Below are 22,944 nucleotides of genomic sequence, written 5' to 3'. Positions count from 1 at the left end.
TTTTCAGCTAAAAATATATTTTTAAATGTTTTTTTAATTAATTTATAAAAAAATGACTAATGACTAAAAGATTGAAAAAGAAAATTATATTAGCAACTATAAAAGTTATAAAATGGATTTTAGTGAATTTTTTTATTATATATTTTAAAACTGACCAGGACTATTTGTGCAGTGTAGACAAAATGCCATAGTGATATCAAATATTTCCTGGTTGCATTTTTCTATTTTGTGTTCTACATCATTAACAGATTTCAAAAACACATCATCATCATCATTTTCTTTTAACAAAGCGTCACCCGTACTTAGAACCTGTATTCATAAACATCTTTTACATAAATCAGTGGCAATTTTAGAGCACAATACTTAAATAAATACTAAACAATTAGTTGTAAAATTAAGCCGGAGTTATAGGTAGGCCTGGTAAAGTCAGCTCTTTCAAAGAATTGTTCAATAAAAAAAACTAGTGATTACAGCAGGATAAGATGATAAGAACAGTTTAAAAATCAAAAAACATCACGAAGTCAAAAATATCTAAAGCTGACTGTTTTACAAGTGCTGTGAAGTCAACCTCTTTACATTAAGGTTACCTATTAGGGCTGTAAAGTCGTCCTTTCCACATTAGGGTTTAACTATTAGGTAAAAAAAATAAAAAATTCTTACAAATTTACCCCACACAAAATGTCATCTAATCGTTGTTGAAAAATCTCGAAAGTTTCCTTATAAGAGGATTTAAGTGAATCTAACCTAGATTGAAGCCCGTCTTTTCGAGACTTAATCATTTTTGATTTGGTTTGCGAGTAAAATGAGGAGCTAGCCATCTTTAAAAACTTAACAAATTTTTTGTAAATTGCAAACAAAGTATTAGAAAAGACTAATGCAAGTACTGTTATACTGACCGCAAAACTTACAGACTTATAAATTTTGTTATAAATATTTCGCATTAACAGATTAATTATATATACTTTTACTAAAATTAAAGTTTTTACCAGACGTTTAAATTGGTGTAAATATAGTGTAACCTTTGTTACCTCAACCCAGTCCCAAGTTAACTTTAAGGGTTCAAGATATTATTAATAAGAAACTAATAATTGTAATTCACCGGCAGCATGGTGTAGTGGTAAGAACACTTGCTCCACTACACATGAGGTCGTTGGTTTAATCCCCACTGATCTCATGCTGTAGCGCCCTTGAGTAAGGCGCTATAAACGGTATGAACTCCTGCTGAAGCTAGCACTTAATCAGCAGCATAATTATTGGGCAATTATAATCTATAATATCTCAAACTGCCACAGGCAACTCGAGACTGGGTCAGAAGTAACTAATGTTACTCTATGTTTAAGTCGCCCCCTCGACTTTCCCACATCGAGGATACAGATATATACACAAAAAAATGGCTTATTGCTAGTATTTATTTTAACAAATTACAAACGTTTAAAAACGATTTTTTATTGCTATAAAGTAAACTAAAAATAAACCGAAGTCAATATAATACTTACAAACTTACCTCTACTATAATTTTCTGACTAGTCTTCCTAATTATCTAGAGATTATTAGGTTTTATTTAAAATAATGCCTCCTACCACGTGGACTTAGAAAAAATAAAATGTCCAGTGTTTCCCAAATATTTTACCACGTGAACTTCATAATTAAAAATGTCCAGTGTTTCCGAATAAAATGCAGCACAACAAAACTAAATACCTTTTCATATACTTTTTTATATTAAACAAAAACAATGTACTTGATGTAATTTTTATATTTAATGCAACAGGTTTTGTAGATTCAATATTGTAATACTAAAAGCACTTTATAAAATACACGAAAAGTATATAATTTACTTAAGCTGCGTGAGTGCAAATTTTAAAATACAATACTTAGCACCTCTAGCTTTGTATATTACATAAGCGTTAAAGATTGGTAAAAAATAAAACCATAGCAGCTTATATTACAACATTTTTAGTACCTATGCATCGAGCATAAACGTTTTTATTTTAACAAGTAAAAAAGCTGCTGATATGAAGTTTAAAAATTTGTTCTCAATCAGATCAACACCCCACGTTTATTCTGTCTTGATAACCGTTCGGGTTTAAGCTATAAAATCGCCACAAGTCGGCGCACATCTGCTCGTGAGACCTCTCAGCCTTCCAGCCGAGCTCTTTTTCCGCCTTGCTAGGGTCGCAATAGATGACAGGAACGTCTCCAGGCCTTCTGGGACAAACTCTAAGAGAAATTGATTTACCGCAGGCCTGCTCGAAAGCTTTGACCATGTCCCATGCACTTTTGCCCTTGCCAGTGCCAATATTGTAAGTCTCAATTCCACGAATGTCCTAAAAAATAAATAATTTATCATTTTTTTTAAATAAAAAAGGCTTCACAAAAGATGAGTAAGCCTAAAAACCTTCAACAAATGCGCATATATTACCTAATAAAACTATAGGCTTACTAGAACTAAAAATTTAAAACATTGAATTTTAAAATGTTGTCTACTTCAAATACCTTATGTTAATATTTTTTGCTTACCAATATTTTTTTCATGGCTTTATTGTGTGCCTTTGCTACATCGACAATATGAACATAATCCCTGATTGGAGATCCATCGGTTGTCTCGTAATCTTCTCCATACAAATCCAAGATCGGTTGTTTACCTACTGCCACCTGTAAAAGTAGGTTATTTTTAAAGTAATTTGAAAATACAAAATTCGTAATATTACAAAAGTTTCCACACGCTAAGGCAATGGTAACAGACGTAAACATCCCATGACTATAAATGATATGATAATTATGTATTGACCAAAATGATTAAAGATTTAAATTATTTTATTGTTTTTTGTGAATTTTTATAAAAATACATTACCTGAGCTAGTTTTGGCATTAAATTAAGCGGGTCGCCTTTTGGGTCCTCCCCAATTAACCCGCTCTCGTGCGCTCCTACCGGATTGAAATATCGCATAATAATAATGCGCCAATATTCGGGTTCGCCTGTCGCCAAATCTTGCAACAGACACTCGGTGAAGTACTTAATTTTGGCGTAAGGGCAATGACAACATCCTACTAGGTCCGTTTCTTTAATAGGAAGAGCATTGCTGTCTGGTGCACCGTATACCGTACAAGAGCTGCTAAAAACGAAGTTCCTGACTTCGTGGTTTCGCATAACGTGAAGTAAATTCATAGTGCCTTAAAAATGCAAAGATTTAAATTACTTTGTATTAAGTGCTTTTGTATTGCTCGTATATTGATATTTAAATTAAGTAATTAGAAGGCCCCGAGGCAAAAAAGAAAAGACAAACTAGTTTTACAAACTTGTTTTGTATAATACTCTTACTTAGTTGTCAGTAAAAAAATCAGTTTGTCTCTTATTTCATATTAAACAACCTATCATTATACTTAGCTTACCATTCATATTCTGTTTGTAGTATTGCATGGGTATTTGTGTGCTTTCGCCTACACCCTTTCTACCACTGAAATCGAATACTGTGTCGATTTTGTAAGTGGAAAAAACGTTGTTCACCAATTCCTTGTCACATATATTCCCTAAAAAAGATGAAATACTCAAGAAAAAAGGCTACAAAGGGCAAAAATGTGTTTTAAGACTGCCTTAAATGCCAATGTTTTAAGTAAAAAAAAATAAAGTTTTACCGTTAATAAAATGTAAGCAATCGCGTCCTGTGATTTCCTTGGCTCGTCTTAGAGATGGTGGAAGGTCGTTCGAGTTAACTGGATTGGCTTGAGAGTTCGACAGGTCATCAATAACAACGACTCTGAAAAAAATACTACCTTTATCTTTTTTTAAGTCAGGGATTATGTCATGTAATAATATTTTACCTTAAACAAGGGGTGTCGTTTTAAAAGCCTATAATATGTTTTCAAACTACGAAGTTAGTTTTTATACATGGTCCCATTGTACATGCCAAAAAAATAAGTAAACAATGTTTTTAAATGTAATTTTAGCTTATAAGTTTACAAAGTTATCTATATATATCGGCAAATATTTACCTGTGTCCAGCATTTAAAAGTTCAACAACAGTATGCGAACCAATATAACCTGCTCCACCAGCAAGCAAAACCGTTCTTGCAGATGACATTATTACAACTAACTCTTGATATACTTTTTTCTAGCTTAAATGTTATAGTATTTTTTATAACCGTTTGACTTTAGCTTTCCTGACGTTAACTGATCTTTTACTAAACGAAACGTGCTCATTTGCGCAATAGAATGGCCCGAAGGCAAATTCACGTAAAAAGCGACGCGTATACCAAAACCGAAAAAGGGAATTAACTTTGTTATCTGTAAATCGTCGAAAATTTTGAATAACAACTTATTTGAATATCACTTGCTTGTTTTTTATTGTATTCTGCTTAAACCTTTGAGTATTTTAATTTAACTAATCTAAAAGCCTGGCTTACCATTTGTTTTTAGCTGTTTAGCAATAATTTATATATAATTATTTCCATAGTGAGTAATAACGTTATAGTTTTACGGATACCGTATTGCGTAATTTTGTTGAAAACTAAAATAAATCTAAGCAAAAATGAATCATATCCAAAACAAAAATAAAAAAATAATATAAAAAATGCTGGCATGCTATCTAATTATTAAAAAAAACATACTAATGTTTTAAACTAATCTATTAAAAAAACCTTCATTTAACAGCTATGGCGTTTTATTTTTTAAAGAACACAAAATTTTGCCACACAAAAAAAATTCATATAAATTGAAACCATAAATAAAAAAGGAACCATTTTTTTTTTAATTGTCTTCACTAGATTTTTTGCTTTGTCTGGCAAGGTATCTATCTTCGATAAAGCGATTTTTTTGTTTATTTAAAACGCGTCTTGCCGTACAGAATGTTCCAATATCGCCATCTGAAATTAATGAAAAGAAAAATGGCTACAACTACAAAATAAAAAGTCTAAAAAAAGGAAAAAATGGAAATCAAAAATTTTTTTTTTAAATTCATGCCCTCATTTTTTGAGAACTTTTGTTCAAAAACCTCCTTAGGATTTCTATGTACCAACCAATTTCAAATAAAGAATATAACATCAATATCATTATGCTGTTATAGCGGTTTTAATCTTAAAGACTATATAAACTCAATCAAAAAATTTAAATCCTAAAAAACATTATGCCTACATTAAAGTTCACATTTAAAAAAATAACACTCACCTAGTATACTGTTAATTTCTTTTTTAATCTACATACTTACATTTAATTTGCCACAGAGCATGGGTCTTACTGTACAACTCGTTAATATCCGCACACTTGGCTAAATAGTTTGGTCCTTCCATAACCTGGCAAGCTAGTTTCCTTCTATCCAGTATCTCAAGTACTTCACCATCAACTGCCCTAAACAATAATGTTTAAGCTTTAAAATTTAATTTTTTTTACCACTTTATAGGTTTTTCTTTTTCTTATCTTTTTTTGATTGGGAAAGGGTGTGCTGCTGTGACATGTAAGAGCTATTTGTAAATGCCGGACTAAATGGCAAATAATGTGGTATTGGGTTGGCTTAAACCCAAAACCTTTTGTCTAATAATCCGATGCTATTACCAGTATACCACACAAGCTTTAAAAGTTAATAGCAGCCATTAAAGCATTATAACATAACAATATTTTAACTTTAAAAAATGGTTTAAGCTTAAATATTTTTTATAGCAGCTTTTGATGCATCTATTTTAACATTTAACTGCAGTCCAGGGTTTATTCCCCAGTAATGCCATACCAAAAAAGTTCTGAGAATGCTTAACAAATATAATCTAACCAATCCAATCAAACGTTAGACAGTTTAATTGATAACAACATAAAAAAAGTTAAACAAAAACTAAAAAGAAACAAATAAAAGAAACAAATGTTATCTCATAATTAGGCTGTGAAGTACAAAAAAATCTAATTAATGAAATTATATTAAAAAGACAATTAAAAAAGTTAATATTTTGTAACATAACTTACATGTCTCGTCGGAATTGATTTTCCGCCTCGTAAACGCATATGTGATCTTCAATCGCACACTCCCAAATGTTAGGAACCCTGTTGAAGTGGGTGTGATAATAACGACGTGGTTTTATTGTCCTTACTTTATCCAACATATCTAAAACATAATAAAAAATATTTTATTTTATTTTATTTTTTTTGTATATATCTTTATCCTTGATGTGGGAAAGTCAAATGCGCGACGTAAACATAGAGTAACATAAGTTACTCTGACCCAGTCTCGAGTTGCCTGTGGCAGTTTGAAATATTATAGATTATAATTGCCCAATAATTATACTGCTGATTAAATGCTAGCTCAGCAGGAGTTCATACCGTTTATAGCGCCTTACTCAAGGGCACTACAGCATGAGATCAGTGGGGATTGAACCCACGACATCATGTGTGGTGTAACAGATGTTCTTACCACTACACCACGCTGCTGGTTAATATTGAAAAAGAGATAATTTATTAAAGTGTTATGTTACAAAGTTTTGCAATTTTGTAAGTGATGTATATAGCCTGTTAGTATGGTTGACAATGAATCATAAAATGCCTTTACAACCTTTAAAAAATGTCTGTGGTACTTACAATTTAATTTTTAAAAAGACTGAAAAATGATATACATAAAAAACCAGGGTTACCATATGTTTTGTGTGACGTAGAAAGTACTAAGTAGCGTAGTGAATGTATACACGGTAGTACTTTCTACGTCATCACAAACAGGGCTTCCCTTTTTTATTTTTAATTAATTTTAATTTTTTTTTAAAGTTGTATAACTTAAAAAGTAGGTGAAATTATTTAAAGTTGCACCAACTTTATTAATTTTTGAGTATAAAATTGTCGCTAATATATGACTTTAACCATTGTTAATGAAGCATAGCATAGCTTTAACATAGGTTTTATGATTGGCAGGAGTTTATTATACACATAAAGGCAATTTGCATAAAGTAGTGGGATTTAAAAATAGGACGTTAAAAAGCAAAGCCAAATGTATTAACACTAAACTATGCCAACAAAATATTTTATTTTTAGCAATTATTACTAAAAAATCTTAAAAATTTGTATGGAAGCAGTGGGGATTAAACATAAAACCTTAAAGACTAAAACCAAGTGATTTAACACTAGAACATACCAACTGTAAATTGAAGTAAAAGCGACAATTTTAATAAAAAATCAGCTCTTCACATGAAAGCAGTAGTGATCAAACACAAAACTTTATATGGCAAAACCAAGAGTTTTAAAACCTTAACCATTATAAGCAGAGATTTCAGTAAAAACAAAAACTTACTTTTAATAAAGTCAGCAGGTCCCTCAATTGCATAATACATAAAATTGGTCGCTATCGGAGCTATTTTCAATTGAGATTTATAATTCATGATCGGAACTTCAACAATTGGATCGGTAAAAGTCCTATTTCGCTCCCGATCAATGGGATCAGGTATTGGTCCAAATACACCAGGTCTAAAAAAGATTTTTTTGTATTTATTTGTCCTTGATGCGAGAAAGTTGAATTTATGGCCTAAACCTGGTAACATTAGTTATCCCAACCCAGTCTTAAGCTGACTTTAACAGTTTAAAATATTATTAATTATATAACTTTTTTATTTAATTTTTTGTATGTATCTTTATCCTCGATGTGGGAATGTTGAATGCGCGACCTAAACATAGAGAAACATCAGTTACTCCGACTCAGTCTCGAGTTGTCTGTGGCAGTTTAAAATATTATATAGATTATATTTGCTCGATAATTATGCTGCTGATTAAGTGCTGGCTCAGCAGGAGTTCATATTGTTTATAGCACCTTACTCAAGGGCGCTACAGCATAAGAGCAGTGGGGATTTAACCCACAATCTCATGTATGGTGTAGCAAGTGTTCTTACCACTACACCATGCTGCTGGTTTGCAGATTATTCATACTGCTAATGGTATTAAAACATATTTTTATTAAGTTCAATACTTAAAATAAAAACTTTAGATGCACTTACATGTCCTGTAGTCCTTCCTGAGCCATTCTGCAGTTTTATATTTAATAAAAGTTATTACAGATATTTATGTTTTACCATTGCCTGCTCGTCATAAAAAATAATTACTTTAAAAATTAAGATTTATCAGTTAATTAGTTTGTTAGGCAAGGCAATGAACAGCTGAACTGGTTTAGTAATGCAGTAATAAGAAAACTAGACATAACCATAATCGGTTCCAGTTTCGGTTCACCGTGCTGCTCTGTCGAAACGTACTTAATACCGCGCCAAACGTACCGACCCCATAATATTTACGTTTGCATGTTGCAATATCATGTAAAGCCCGAATACTAATGACAAGGCTATAAACCAAGTAAATAATATTTAAAATAGTACGGGAAAACTTTAAACAGGGCCGAGGTAACAAAATTTACCATTTAAAAAGACTTAAGGGCTATGTTTTAAGGGTCTTCAGGTCGCGAGTAAAGAAAAAATCGTAAACCGATAACCTGATAATACAAATTTTTCTGCAATGTCGTTGAGCGTGAAGGTAACCAAATGTGACCTAGGGTATATTCTGACAGTTTATCCTCGAATTAAAACTATACCACTGTTAAGTATTTTTATAATTTAAAGATATTATATAGAGTAATACCTAAAAATTTCTTTTTTATTAGTAATTAACATAATTGCTACAGAACAACCATATTTTAAGAGTAAAATTGCTCTTTTTTTAACCTTTTTTATTTTCTTTATTAGCCAATGCTACGCTCAACCCCTCCCCCCACGTTTAAATTTGAATATGTAAATTATTATTAAGTATTTTTTTTAAACGTGAGTACATTAATTTTCAATATGACCAATAACCATATTTAAAGACTTAATTTTGTGCCAATTCGTCGTTAGTTGCATCTAATTTAGTAATTATTTACAACAAGTTTAAGCTATATCTTATACAATATCAAATACTGTCATTTAGTTTTGCTAAAAAGTACTCTTTGGTGGTAATACATTTTATTCACGATAACTGGCAATGACAAAACACAGTGAATGAAACGACATCGAAAATTAGAGAATCTGTTTTCAATATAACCTCAATAACACTTCGCCAAATGTTGTTGATTTAAAAAAAAGGATTTAGAAAAATTTAAATTACTGTAAACTTTGAATTTATGAAAATATTTAGTAAACAGCAAATTCGTGTGACGTCACGCCATTCGAATCGTTCTGAATAAAGTGACAGCAATGAAAAAAGAAAAAGTAACAAGAATATATATAGAGATATTTTTCAGCAACAACGATATAGAAAATAATAAAATCTAGAACAATTTCACTTCAACGCGGGGAACTTTTAGGCCACTCTAAAGCAGAAATCGTCGCTTTTAGGATTTCTATGTAAAAGAGACATTTATAAATTAAATTAAAATTCCAAAAAATGTGGTATTTAATGTGTAAATGCCCTTTATAACAAACAGTTAATGAACAATACAAAGAAAAGAATAGCAATAGTAGGTAACCAAACCTGTATAAATTTAAGCAAAATACACAAAAAGTTCACATTTATAGGCATACAAAGTACATTCCATGTCCCTAATCAAAAATGTTCCTAACTATATTTAATAACGTAACGACGCGCTCAGTGACGTCACAGACCATCTTACATTTAGTGTAACAAGATCTAGCGACGAAAATAGAAAACGGGTTTGATATATTAAACGCTTAAACTAAGGTTAACCGAAGCTTAGCCTATCTAAGCCAAGCGAAGCGCTTTGTGACGTAGTTAATTACGTCATCGGTGTGTAATACGTTAAGATTTTTGATTAATCAGAAGTTGAAAAATAAATATGACCAATCTGATGACAAAATTTCGATGATTAATTTAACACAGTTCAAAAGTTTTTGATAAAGGTTGAAAATCATATCATACTATAATCTTAACTAAAGGATCGATATATCGATAAAACACAACCTCGTGACGTCATCCAACTAACAATTACACCACTGATTTCAAGATGGTATAGTTACAACGTATTACAGATAAGATAAAAAAGCAAAACACGTAAATTTGAAAATCAAATTTAGGAAGTAACAATATCGTCCCCCCCAAAAAATCTTTTAAATCGTTTTTTTCGAAATTACCAAGAAAATGTTTGCCATTTTAATAAAGATTAATATACTAACGCACGATAAGGTCTATTGCAAATTAACTCTGCTAGGCAGTCAGCAGCTAACACATTAAATTGGTGATTTTATATCTATTAAATCTAGGACATATACATTTTTTTAGATAAATTATTTTTTTGTTCGTTTAAAATAGTTTCGAATAATTTGTTCAAATTTTTAAATTTTAATTACATTTCTATCTTTCGTTTAGCCGCGAATAATAATGACATAACAAAAAATCGCAAAAAAATAATTATTATAGTATAGGTAAATTAGAGGGCCAAATAAATAGAAAAACATTTTATTATAAACAATTTTTAAGTTAAATATTATATAGTAAATTTGCGTTTTTTTGAACAAAATCTAAATCTCTAAAGTAAATATTATCAAGCAGAAAACACGCATTTATGTTATGGCGCCTCTTCAGTATAAAAACCGTTTTTTTACCCTTAAATTTCGAAGTATTTCTTTCAAAACTAAGATTACCGTTTTTTTTAACAATTTTCTTGGCGCGGGCAAGATGAACGACAATCAAAAAACATATTTTCAACCTAAAAATCAAATACAATATACCGGGTTGGAAATATAGTAGACACTTTTTTTTCGTTAAAAGTTACTGCTCCTGAGCGGAAGGCGAGCTTATGACTTGATCACAGATGAATTCGTAAAATCGCTTGCTGTACTGGACCGGTTGTATACTAGATATCTCAGCTCCAGACTGCAAAAAATTTAATTTGTTTAAAACTAAATTTATTTTACATTTTTATATTAATTTGTTCTCAGTTTTAGAATAGAAAACTTTACAGCTTAAACATAGAGGTGTAGTGGTCATAACACTTGTTTTTACTACATAAGGTCATGGGTTCGATCCCCACTGCTCTTATGCTGTAGGGCCCTTGAATAAGGCACTAAAAATGGTAAGAACTTCTGCCTAGCCAACTCTTAATCTGCAGCTCATTTATCGGGAAATTATGTCTATTATATGGGATGAGGTAACTGGTTTTACTCTATCTTAAAGTCGTGAAGTCGACTTTAGCACATCAAGGATAAATAAATATAAAAAAACTAATGTGTTAAGTCAAAAATTATGACCCTTTAATAAAAGGGACTCCCTAAATGCAGACTATGAAATTTTTTGCAATTAAAAAAACTAGCACAAAATAATTTCCGGCTACAGAAATCGAAATCTTAAAATAGAAAATTTGGTTTAAAAGCAACACAAACAGGATACAATAAAAAAAAAATTGCTGCCGTAGGGAAATGATTTTAAACTTGGAACAATAGTCTTACTAATTTCTGATTAATAGCTGTGCTAAAAACTGACACTAAAACTTTATTTTATTTTACTGAAACTAACACTAATTTTTATTTAATTAAATTAACTGTATTTATTTATTGCATTTATTAATAAAAATTAGTCCTTAAAAATGATAAGCTAAACTCTAAATCTTTTTTTTTATATAAACTGTGACTATTTATAATTTAGTAAATAAAGCTAGCTTGCCTGCCTAACATAAAGTAGATTGCGACAAATTTCTCAAAATTATTATTTTTTTTTTAAATTAGTCCTTAAAAATAATAAGCTAAACTCTAAATATTTTTTTTTATATAAATTGTGACTATTTAAAATTTAGTAAAAAAAGCTTGCCTGCCTAACATAAAGTAGATTGCGATAAATTTTTTTGATTCAGAATATAAGTCGCGCTGCTACATCTTCCTTTTTGGAATTGTGCTCTCTGGCTTACTTTAGTAGACCGTAGATCTTCGCTGCTGTAACAGAATCTCATGAGCAGTCCCTGACTAAAAACCTGAGGTTGTAGTAAATGGGTCCCGGGTGAGGCTGAGGGGTAAACTATGGGGTTAAGGGAATTTTTCTCTTGCCATTCTGTTCTAGTTAACATGAACTGTAGTAAGCGGTGAGCATAGACTCTAGGGGTTTTGACTGAGAAATCAGCTCCAAACTATAAGTAAAAGTTACATTTTATCTTTTTTTATCTAAAGCATTATAAACTGTAAACTCTATGCTATTGCTATGGGCCTACTGCAGTTATATTGATAATGATTCAGTGCTTCTAAAATCAATGTGCAGAAATAGTTGTGCCAAACTAAAAGTAAAAAGCTTTCTATTTAAATGGCTTTTGTGGTAGGCTCAATATTTGCAGTTAAGTTATATCTCTAAATTTTGTTATCTAAAGAAAAATGCAGAACAAGATTTGGAATTTTTTTAAGTGTTAGATAAAAAGATTTCAAGAAAAAATTGTTATTTTAAACCCAAATTACAGTCATTTATAAAAAAACTAATTCAAAAGATAAAATTTAAATAAAATATACTACATTTTTTTAAATTATGGTTTCTACAATAAAAAGAAATTCAAAATACACAAAACATTAAATAATAATCTACCCAAACGCAACATAATATTAACGGTAATCAATTTCTATGGGCTCGCTTGTCTAAATAACATATTGTGTACTTTTTATTCAGCAAAATATCGTTAATCATCTAGTTTTGTGTAAACACTAATGATTACCACAAAATCAAATCATACCGATAAACTCATATTAAACTGTTAGGCAAACATTAAAACGATAATTAAAAATTGCAACTCAACTAAAAATAAAATTTTATAATGTTTAAAAAGAAATTTAATACAATTGCTTTTTGCTTGAAAGTAAAAACAAATAATATGCTTAGTAATGTGCACAAATATAGAGTAAATAATCAATAAACCAGCATGAGAACTGAGGACACCAAGATCTGTTTTGCAGAACATTGCATTCTATGCTAACACAATTGTTTTAAAATAACAATTTTGCTAATTTAATGGCAATTGTACCTAACTTAAATTAATGCATACCAATACTCTAGGATTATAAAATGGTTAGCTTACTTTTCTACATTACTATACCTTTAACATTTACAAATCTAAGCCATTTAGTTTACTAGTTAAATGACTGCCCTATTTTTATGGTAGTTTCTTTATTTGACTGGTTACTATTAAATATATCAATTATTGTAAAGTGGTCATAAGTAGTTATTGCCCGTACAAATGGCAGTCTTATTAGTGTAAATTTCTGTAAAATGGACATACTTTTGTATAGTCTTGTATAAGTATAGCAAATGCCATACCTTTACTAGTGTATGCCTTTTTAAGGTCATTTAAACAATAATTTGTACAAACTCAATTTTAAATTGTATTTACCCCATGTTTTGCTGTTTTAACTGCATGGGCTGCCTTCTTTTTAGTGTCATAATGCGTTAAAATATCGATCAGTCCCATGTAGTAGACCTCAGATTTTGGGGCATCTAAAAATTTAAAATTATTTCAAAAAATTTTCAAAATCAAGGTACAAAAAGATAAAAAATAAGATTAATAAAAAGTGTTTTAAAAAACTATTTAAATAATTCAAATTAAATTAAGGGCTAGCAACATTAAAAAATAAATAGTTTAATAGATTTTGTTATCACACTCTGAAAAATATACAATTCAGATCTAATTTTTTAAACACATTAAAAAAATGTAAACTTTATAAAACTATTAATGTTACCTCACCACTTATACTTGTAAAAGATGTTAAAAATATACCACTTTAGGAAGACACTCAATCTAAAACTTAAACAAAATAAAAACTTAATTTCTTCTCACTTTGAGCAGATTGCACAGCATAAAAACTACCATTAAGTTCGTCGCTTTCCGTTACCGATTCTTGCCTTAACGGTTTTGTTATTCTTCCATTTGGAGAGTCAGGGGGTGTGTTAGTTACTACAAATTCAAACAAAACCAAAATTAACCAGAGTAAAATGTTACAGCACAATAAAATGTTAAAACCACTAACAAAAATAATGCCAAACCAAATTATGGCCTCCTTACTCAAGAACCAAATAATGGCCTCCTTACTCAGGGAGTGGCTAAAGGTTCTAGGTATTACTTTTGGGGTCCTGGGTTTAAAGCCCACTGTGGCTAAGTTGAATAGTATGTTCAAGAAAAAATATAACAATAATTCTGTTAAGGCCAAAAACCAATCAACTTGTTAATAATTAAAAAAAAATAAAGGTAAAATATATTTTTTGAGGGGTTTAAATGAACGAAAATTTTTTCTGAACATTATTTTAAGAAAAAGGAAATTCAGCTACACAAATTACACTCAATAAAAAAAGTATTCACAATCAAAATAAAAAACACAAATTAAAATTATTTGTTTAAAAATTTTAGCCACACTTTACAATAATGTAAGCAAAATCAAAACATAAAGAATTTTTTAAAAACTTCTCATTTAAAAAAAAATATGTGACAACAAAAATTCCTTAAAATTTGACACAGAAAACGTACGAGTTTTAAGTTGAGTTTTGGGTTAAGTTGAGTAAATAAATCAAAAAACAGTCCAAAACTTTACCAAGTTTGAAAAAATTATTTACATACTTGGTTCATCTTCATTTGGGCTTCCATCCAAAATTCCATTTCCATCAACATTTTCCTGATTACAAGTCACATGATCAGCAAATCTGTCAGCTCTCTCACAGTCATGTATTCCAACCAACAAGCTGTAATCCATCAACTTTAATGAAGCAAGAAACTAAAATTTAAAAAAAAATTGGTTAGATTTGGAACAAACAAAATTTTGGGTTTGGACCATTATTTTTATATATATCTTTAATGTTAGAAGGCCAATTCTATGGTCTAAACATAGAGTAGCATTAGCCATGGGCGTCGATCCAAATTTTTTTTTTACTAATGTTAGGGGGGCCAAAAAAAGTAACGTATTTTCTATAAAAAAACGTTTTAAAGTGCTCATAGTTGGTTTAGCTTTTCTAAAATAGACTTTAAATAGTCTTAATCTTAATGTTCGCAACGATAGCAGACCACGTTGGTTTTTAACCAACGGAAGTACAATGTACAATTATTACGTAAAATAAGGCACCAGACAATCGTTATTTGTTTCGCAAAAATTCCTGTTTTACACAATCTACAACGTGGCACGCAGAAAATGCCATTTTGATTAACATTTGTTAAGTACTTGGCGACATTCCAAGTATTTATTATCGTGAAATTTTTTAGATCGCGTATATAACTATCCGTTTTTACACTAAAAATGCAAAATTTTGCAAATATTCTAGGGGTGCCACATATATTCAGCACTTGATAAAATTAAAAGTGGGGGTGCATGCACCCCCTGCACCCCCAGGATCGACGCCAGTGGCATTAACTATACCCTAGTCTTGAGTTAGTTGTTTAAATTTGGAATATTATTTATCAAATTTGCACAAAAACTGATCTGCAAATTAGTTATTGGCTTAACAAGAGATAATATCATCTATATCACATTACTCATAGCACCACAATGTGAAAGCAGTGAAGATGCAACCAGGACCTTATATAGTAAAGCTAAGTGTTCTGAACACTATCGGTGTGGCCATTTATGATATCTTTATGAAATCTTGTGTAAAATTGAGTAAACCTTAAGTTTACAAACTAAATATACCATGCTAAACCCCAGGATTAGGTATATAATATATTTGTTTACAAATGTATATTATTTTTAAAATAGGGGGATCAAAAAAAATCTATTTTTTTCTACCTCCACATCACTCTTTAACTTTGTGAGAAACTCTCCCCGGATGTTGGAGTCCAGGTAGATCTTTGCGTTGTCTTTTACGAAATCGTTGTCTTTGAAAGTCGGAAACTCTTTCTTTTTCTCCTTATCGCTCGCTTCACGTTGCACAGTTGAACCCTAAACATATAAAATTAAAATTTTTTTAAAAAAAAGAAAAAACTGTTTTTATTTTATTTCTGTAAAAATCGAAAAATATTTTAAAAAAACGAGCACATTTTTTGTTAATTAATTAAATTAAAAAAAACTGTTAAAAAATTTGGCTTTGCTTATGCTATTTTTTAATACGGCCTTTTTATCAGTACAAATTTTCATGTTATCTAGTTCCTAGTATTGCAATTAAATATTGGTTTTACTTTATTAAAAAAGGTTTAATCAAATTGATTATGCTTCTTTTCTACATAATTAAATTGAAGAAAGTAAAACAAAAAGTAAAAAACAATTCTGAGTAACAAAATTTACCTATAATATTTACCTAATCAGATAACTAACAAATAAAATACTTCAGAATGGCCTAAATACCTTAGGCTTTACTATATGAGGTCCAGGGTTCAAACCCCACTGTTGGTAAGCCATGATTTGTTAAAAAAAATCTGACTATATTTGTCAAGTTCAAAAACCACTTAACAATTTAAAGAAAAAAAAAACAAAAAAAACTAATATCAAAATGATAAACTTAAACTAAAGACTTAAACTTAAGACTAAAGTCGGCCTTTCCACATCAAGAATAAATAAAATTAAAAAACATTTCCTACCTTTAAGTCGTACTTCTTGTGGGCTTTGAAATTAGAGCTAAACACGTTTCTCATGACTATCATGTAATGTTCTGCGTTATTTAAAGTTAATCTGTACATGCCAAGGTACTGGGGTAACAGGGTCTTGCAGTTATGCTCCACAATATACTGAAAATAAAATAAAAATAGTAAATTTTTTTAATTTAAAAAATTATTATTTGAATATTTCAGTTTCACAATATACTCAAAAAATAGTAAATTTCTAAAATTCAAGAATGCTTTTAAAAAATAAAAATAAAAAAATTGACAGTTTTTAAAATTTAAAAAACACTATTTAAATGTATATTATGTAATGTACAAAAAAATGAATTTTGATGGAGAACCCATGTTTATGAAAATAATAATAATTTAAACCATAAATATAATACAAAATACTCAAGACGAAAAAAATTGGGTAATAATCCCGTAAAAGTTATTTCAAAAATCATCAAACCGGATCTAATCACTTATAATAAACTTAACATATTTAAAACAAACTTGACCTATATAAAAAATTTTAAAATTCAAAAAAAAGTTGATATTAGCCTTTCCAACATTTTTTATAATTAAAATGTCTAAATATAGCATTTGTTAGGTTTAAAATTGTTTGGATTAATATACGGTAATCTTATTAAAAATCATAATCCTTAAAACATATAAGAGTTATTTCATAAACATTGGATAACTGAGTTTATTTTTTTGCCCTTAGGCAGTTAAAATTCACTTAACCAAAACCTAAGTGTATATAGGTATACAGTAATTGAATATAAACTTAAATCGAATATACAAGCATGTAAAGATAACCCACAGATAGAAATAGAATTAGATTTAATACATAAATCATTGCAAAACCTGTTTTAATTTTAGAATTTATTGTTTTGACGGTGTTTTAATTTTAAAAAGACGCTTTATTTCGCAATGTTTATGTTGTAAATAATGTAAGGTAATATCCAACAATTGTTACAAATTTCATATAAAAAAAAGGTTTTTAAATTAAAAAAGGGATATTTATAATTAAAAATACCAGCATTTTAAAGTAAAATACAACAAAAGAATTACAAAAACGGTACATAATGACCAACTAAATTTAATTTTAAATCAGCGCTTCATACAAAAAACACAAATACAAAATTAGTTTTAATTAGTCACTGTGCATTAAATGATTTATCTAGAGTTTCCTGAAATGGTATGCATATGTGTGTGTAATTACTTGAGACCAAAATAGAATTTTAAAGATAAATAAGTATGTCGACAATCTATCACATGCAAGCTAATGGTATGTACATGATAGGGCTATAGACAATTTAATATAATAAAAAAATAAAAATTGAAAATATTTTAACCTATGTTAAATGCCATATAATAGCCATATGATAATTACGATACTAATAAACACAATTAAGTCCTATAAATCTATAATAAAAACATGCATTGAAAATTTATAGTGTTACATAATTAAAATGCAATAATTTTTTTACATCGTCAATAGGATTTAAAAAAGCTAAATTTGTCCTTTCATGTAATGTGTAAGTTAAAATTTTAAATATACTTTTCAGTTGCATACATTAATAAGACTGCAAAGAAAACTTTAAAAATAATAATCTACTAATTTTTTATTTTTTTACTAGTTGGTAGTGTATTAAAATACAAAATAGATTTGTATATATATATATATGTTAAAAGGAAAATGTCATAAAAATTTATTTTAATTAAGTTGCTTTAGAAATGACTGGACCCGGCCTAAATAATTACTTTGGATCGGCATTCATAAATATTTAATTAAAATCTGATAAATTATTTATTTATTAGGGCTTTAACTAGAAGTGTGCTATTCAAAATGAGATTTTTATTCAAAGTTTTTTTATTCCTAAATTAGATAAAGTTAGTAAAATGCTAATATTAAAATCTAATGGGAAATTTACCAAAAACTTTTAATATGAATAAGACTATAATACCTTTAACTAATTGAGTGTTAATAATGATATTTTAATAAAGAAAAAAAAAACAATAAATCAAACTGACACATTGATTTTTTAGGTTTGAGAGAATATTTTCAAAATAAAATTTCTTAAAATAAAAATTGATTTTCTTAAACTTTTTTAAACAAATATATATATACATAAAAAAAACAAAAAACAGAGAACATAAACCGTAGAAAATATCTTATATATTCTACATAGTTTTGTTAGTTTAGTTTATTATAATAAAAATACCATTTTTTGTTAAAATTTTATTGTCATAATACAATATATTTTTTCATTTTTATTCATATTTATCCCATGTTTTGCAATTGAACTGCATATTTTTAACCAACTTTTGAACTTACTTGATGATATTTTGGCAGCAGTCCATGCATTTCAGCGATATCCTCTCCTGTCAGAGTTTTGATGACAAATTTGTGGTCAAATGAATGGAGAAAATGAGCAATCGATCTTCCCTTATCCTCAACTTTGATTGGTTGATTGAAACATAACGAGTTCTAAAAAAATTGAGTTTAAATCGTTAAAAATTGCTAAATGAACAGCAATATAAGTTTCAATCTTCAAAACTGGTAAAAGTTTGTCGATCTAAGTTTGAAAAAAAATTGTAAAATGTATATGTTAAAAATTGAGTTTTAATCGTTAAAATTGTAAAATAAACATTAAATTAAGTTTAAATTTATAATAATTGTGACCCAAAAGACAAATTGGGTTTGAATTGTTAATATTGTAAAATAAACCCTAAACTGAGTTTAAATCAGTAAAAGTTTAAAAGTAAATGTCAAATTTAGTTAAAAACTTCATAAAAATTGTAAAATATACATAAAATTTGAATTTAACTTTACAAAAAATTTGCTAAAATAACCTAGCGTATAATTGTCATGGTAAAAGGTTAATTAGATATTTTATCTGGCAATTTGGGTTAAACTTGGATTAATATAAGGTGTGTATTTTACCTTGCATGTGAGATAAGACTGGGTTTTAATTGGTTAAAAAGGGAGTGTGGTTTTTACAAGAATAGTATATTAAAAAGGTTAACTAATTTAGCATAGCTTGAACAGGATTAATTTAACTTGAAATTTATCATTTATATATATATCCATTTTTAAAACTTAAAAAAAAAAATTTTAAGTAAGAAAACTAGACAAGAAAGGCCTATTAAAACTAATTTGAAAACACTTTAATTTAAATGCAGGTTAAAAATTACCCGAAAGCTTCTAACATATATATACATATAACTTAAAAAATCAAACACAAATATAAAGAAATCACATTTTTACAAACCGTAAAATTTTAATTTGTTTTTAATTTTTAGGCATTTAAAAGTTTAATCAATCAATAGTTTAATAAAAAAAATATATACAATTCAAATTTACCTAACTAACCAAACAAAGAAACAGCGATTTGTTTAAATAAAAGAATGACTCATTTCAATATTTAGTTTCATAATGCTTAATATTGTACTGAGTTTTAATGCAAAAGGGCTGTACGTTTAAACAAAAAGGTTTTTAAGAATTATTAAATTCTATTACTAATTTAACTAGTCACATGCTTGCCCAAAAATTGCATTTTCTAAATAGGGTTGCAACGGTCTAAATAGGGTTGCAACTAATATTTGCCTGTAATAATTTGCCAGCGCACCACAAATGGCATTTTTTAATTTAAGGGCTTTTTTTTTTTTTTTTTTTTGGGACATTAAATTGGCCATCATTTACTAAGCTCCATTATAAATACATAATAATAAGCTATTATTTATGAAATAGGCCTACTACAATTTATTATTTTTTTAATAAATTTAAAAAGGTCTGTTAATAAAATCCAATATTATTGATTTAAGATATGTATTTTTTGGATTAGACACGACACAGCATTTTCTTATGATAATTATACCAAATATTACGAAATTGCAATAAATCAATACGGTATTATCTAGTGCATCAATCTTAAACGATGCCAACAAGCTTTGACAAGAAAAAAATCAATAACTTTGGTGGCCTATATTGCATTACATTTAATATAAGGAATATTTCAAATTTTATAAAATAGGGCCATGCATATTTATCGTTCTCAGATTGGATCCTTTTGGTTTTAGCTAAAAATTTTATTAATTTATGCACAAACTTTGGTATTTTTATATGACTTTAAAATGTGTCTAATATAATATATATTTATACTGTATTTCCATATTACTCACAACCTCACTGTTCATGTGTTACTATTCTTAAACTACTTTAACAGTTTTTACATTATCTTTTATTACTTTTTTGGCTAAAATTGGAATTAAAAAAACTATTAAAAAATTTAAAAAAGAAAAAATAGTATATATGCCTTTTTTATTCACACTGCCAAAATGTATTTACTGTTCTAATTTGTAAAGTATTTACCACATAATCTTTGTCCTCGATCCCGAAACTTTCTCTTAGTCTTCGGAACACCATCGGGCAATATTCTTTTACTTTGAAATGACTGGGAAGATTTTCTCTAAAAATCAAATCAAAATAAATTGTTTTTAAAATATAAAATTTTTTTTTTTTTTTTTTTTAAAATGGTGCGGTATATTGGTTTAAAACTTGGTTTTACTAAAAGAGGTCTTGGGACCGATTCCCACTGACACCACTTCTAGCTTTTAAAGACTGGGTCAGGATAACAAAAGTTTCTCCTATACAATTAGTCTATAAAGTTGGCCATCAAGAATTAATAATACAAAATATCCTGTTTAGTTGACTTACTTATTAAAAATATGATTATCTATTTTTACTTTGGAATAGGCCTTAAAGTCATCTGGCATTAACATTAGTGGCATTTTCATGTTGGAGAGCTCCTTTATCTGGGAAAATATACAAAAAAGTAATTAATACTGTATTTTTCTTTCATGTAAGTTAATCTAGAATATAATTAGTTTGATATTGTGTTTTAAAATAATTATTAAATTATGTTTAAACTGTAATGCCCTTGAGTAAGGTGCTATAAACTGTATGAACCCTTACTATGCCAAAACCCAATCTGCAGAAAAATCGACCAAAATATATACATTTAATAATATCCCAAATTTTTTTTTTTTGGGGGGGGTATCTTTATCCTTAATGTGAAAAGGTCAAACTAACAAAGTCCACCCAAGACTTAGTTGGGGTAACAAATGTAATTCTATGTTGGGTCCTCCAAGTCAACCTTCCCACTTCACAGTTAAAAACCAACACAAAAAATTAACTTTAAAAACTGTTTATTTAATAAAAAATAATTTATTTTTTTACCGAATGGTTGACTCCCCACATGAACACAGAAATGAATGGCTCATTGGCCCGAAACAATTTCTGCTTCTGCTTCTTGAAGTGTTTTTTTCTTGCCTTGATCTTCATTTGGTTTATGTCCTTTGACATAGCAGCAGTACCTGCTGCCATTACACTCTGAAAATAAACTCAACTCTACGAGCTCTTGATGATTTTATTTCTGATGACGATTAATGACTTCCTCAATTCGGAATTTATTGTTCAACAGGTCTGACGTCAAATAATAAATAATTTTATTTACTATAACGAGTTCAGTTAATCACTTTGCTTGCACTTTGTGACCTTAAAACAATTAAATGGGTTTAAAAACTAGAAGTTGGTAAAATAAAAAAAAAACTTAATTATTTCTCAGTTAAAAATAAAAATTTTTAAATTGACAGGCTGACATATTCACCAATTTAATCAGCTGACTAGACTACCGAAATTTTAGCAATAAATTGCATTCTTTTAAAAAAATTAACATGTCCGTTACCGAGAAACTAGTAAAATTTAATTACTACAGCCTAAGCAACATCAGCAGAACAAAGAGTTCTGCTACAAACAACTAAAACGCCTTGCATGTTTACTAGTTATTTAAGGTTGCGGTTTCGTAGAAAAAATAAAATTTTAATCATCGAGCAAGAAAAGTAAAAGAATTGAGACGCCATCAATACCCGGAACAAGTAAAGTAACTGTTTAATTTGTTTTATAAAAATTAAATAAAACTTTTTCAAGTGTTTAAAAAAACTAAAAATAATATTTTAATTAATTAAATTTTAATAAAATGATTTTACATTTTGTCTTAATTCGATTTTAGGTTTAAATGTATTATTATCATTGAAACGACTGAACACCAACTATGTTACCACTACCTAAGGTTTCATGTTTGAATTTTATTGCTTCCAAGAGCACCATCATCGAGTAAAATTAAAAAAAAATTAATTTATAGGTTAGCCTTTAGTCTAACAGTAGTTATGTTTGAATGCTTGCAAAGGCAACTCCAAAATGTGCTAGTTTAAAAATATGCTTAAAATTTTTCTTTTTTAGAAAAAAACATAAAATTCATTTTCCTAAAATTAAATACAAAATATTAGTAGAAACACTTTTATTAACACAAAAAAACTTAAAAAGTGCTGTAATTTGAGACAATATCGAAAAGAATTTGCACTACAAATTGCACAGAAAAAAGACAGGACAAATTTTCAAGTAGTTGTTAAAACATTTATT

At 28.6% G+C, this 22,944-nt stretch overlaps 3 protein-coding genes across 5 annotated transcripts; all 3 read right to left on the bottom strand.

Moving 5' to 3' along the window:
• Nucleotides 1-1,725: 1,725 nt before the first annotated feature.
• Nucleotides 1,726-4,158, bottom strand: LOC145759444 (UDP-glucose 4-epimerase-like). The gene is made up of 6 exons (XM_082573281.1): nucleotides 3,991-4,158; nucleotides 3,634-3,755; nucleotides 3,391-3,528; nucleotides 2,852-3,171; nucleotides 2,518-2,652; nucleotides 1,726-2,324 (listed from the first exon to the last, which is right to left on the bottom strand). The coding sequence occupies exons 1-6, from the start codon at nucleotides 4,077-4,079 to the stop codon at nucleotides 2,043-2,045; spliced, it is 1,086 nt and encodes a 361-aa protein (XP_082429407.1). The 5' UTR covers nucleotides 4,080-4,158; the 3' UTR covers nucleotides 1,726-2,042.
• A 482-nt stretch (nucleotides 4,159-4,640) lies between these two features.
• LOC145759825 (NADH dehydrogenase [ubiquinone] 1 beta subcomplex subunit 10-like) lies at nucleotides 4,641-8,033 on the bottom strand. Its single transcript, XM_082573676.1, has 5 exons — nucleotides 7,951-8,033; nucleotides 7,254-7,426; nucleotides 5,945-6,083; nucleotides 5,202-5,341; nucleotides 4,641-4,860 (listed from the first exon to the last, which is right to left on the bottom strand). The coding sequence occupies exons 1-5, from the start codon at nucleotides 7,974-7,976 to the stop codon at nucleotides 4,745-4,747; spliced, it is 594 nt and encodes a 197-aa protein (XP_082429802.1). The 5' UTR covers nucleotides 7,977-8,033; the 3' UTR covers nucleotides 4,641-4,744.
• An 899-nt stretch (nucleotides 8,034-8,932) lies between these two features.
• On the bottom strand, nucleotides 8,933-22,018 carry LOC145759791 (phosphatidylinositol 5-phosphate 4-kinase type-2 alpha-like). 3 transcript variants are annotated; one of them, XM_082573640.1, is made up of 11 exons: nucleotides 21,703-22,018; nucleotides 21,181-21,278; nucleotides 20,836-20,932; nucleotides 18,799-18,951; nucleotides 16,455-16,601; nucleotides 15,667-15,819; nucleotides 14,511-14,664; nucleotides 13,737-13,853; nucleotides 13,293-13,396; nucleotides 10,663-10,807; nucleotides 8,933-9,317 (listed from the first exon to the last, which is right to left on the bottom strand). In XM_082573640.1, exons 1-10 carry the CDS (start codon nucleotides 21,847-21,849, stop codon nucleotides 10,703-10,705), a joined length of 1,275 nt encoding a protein of 424 aa, XP_082429766.1. In that variant the 5' UTR covers nucleotides 21,850-22,018; the 3' UTR covers nucleotides 8,933-9,317; nucleotides 10,663-10,702. The 3 variants fall into 3 exon arrangements, with proteins under 3 accessions (XP_082429766.1, XP_082429765.1, XP_082429767.1); XM_082573639.1 differs by having other exon boundaries at nucleotides 8,933-10,807; XM_082573641.1 differs by lacking the exon at nucleotides 13,737-13,853 and having other exon boundaries at nucleotides 8,933-10,807.
• Nucleotides 22,019-22,944: the final 926 nt, after the last annotated feature.

The sequence above is a fragment of the Corella eumyota genome, chromosome 7 (assembly GCF_963082875.1).
Source record: "Corella eumyota chromosome 7, kaCorEumy4.1, whole genome shotgun sequence".
In the NCBI taxonomy this organism is placed as follows: domain Eukaryota; kingdom Metazoa; phylum Chordata; class Ascidiacea; order Phlebobranchia; family Corellidae; genus Corella; species Corella eumyota.
Note: the sequence above shows the minus strand (reverse complement) of the source record. Positions and strands in the feature narration are given on the sequence as shown.

What these genes read in the sequence shown, in the direction of transcription:
- LOC145759444 (XM_082573281.1), bottom strand. Translation starts at nt 4,079, where the DNA reads ATGTCATCTGCAAGAACGGTTTTGCTTGCTGGTGGAGCAGGTTATATT. An exon ending in TTGCTTACATTTTATTAACG is followed by an intron (nt 3,529 to 3,633) that starts GTAAAACTTTAT and finishes CATCTTTTTTAG; the next exon opens with GGAATATATGTGACAAGGAA. An exon ending in TAATGCCAAAACTAGCTCAG is followed by an intron (nt 2,653 to 2,851) that starts GTAATGTATTTT and finishes CTACTTTTACAG; the next exon opens with GTGGCAGTAGGTAAACAACC.
- LOC145759825 (XM_082573676.1), bottom strand. Translation starts at nt 7,976, where the DNA reads ATGGCTCAGGAAGGACTACAGGACAT. An exon ending in AATCAATTCCGACGAGACAT is followed by an intron (nt 5,342 to 5,944) that starts GTAAGTTATGTT and finishes ATTATTGTTTAG; the next exon opens with GGCAGTTGATGGTGAAGTAC. An exon ending in TGCTCTGTGGCAAATTAAAT is followed by an intron (nt 4,861 to 5,201) that starts GTAAGTATGTAG and finishes CATTAATTTCAG; the next exon opens with ATGGCGATATTGGAACATTC.
- LOC145759791 (XM_082573639.1), bottom strand. Translation starts at nt 21,849, where the DNA reads ATGGCAGCAGGTACTGCTGCTATGTCAAAGGACATAAACCAAATGAAG. An exon ending in CCCAAATGAAGATGAACCAA is followed by an intron (nt 13,854 to 14,510) that starts GTATGTAAATAA and finishes TTGAATTTGTAG; the next exon opens with TAACTAACACACCCCCTGAC. An exon ending in TTAAAACAGCAAAACATGGG is followed by an intron (nt 10,808 to 13,292) that starts GTAAATACAATT and finishes AATTTTTTGCAG; the next exon opens with TCTGGAGCTGAGATATCTAG.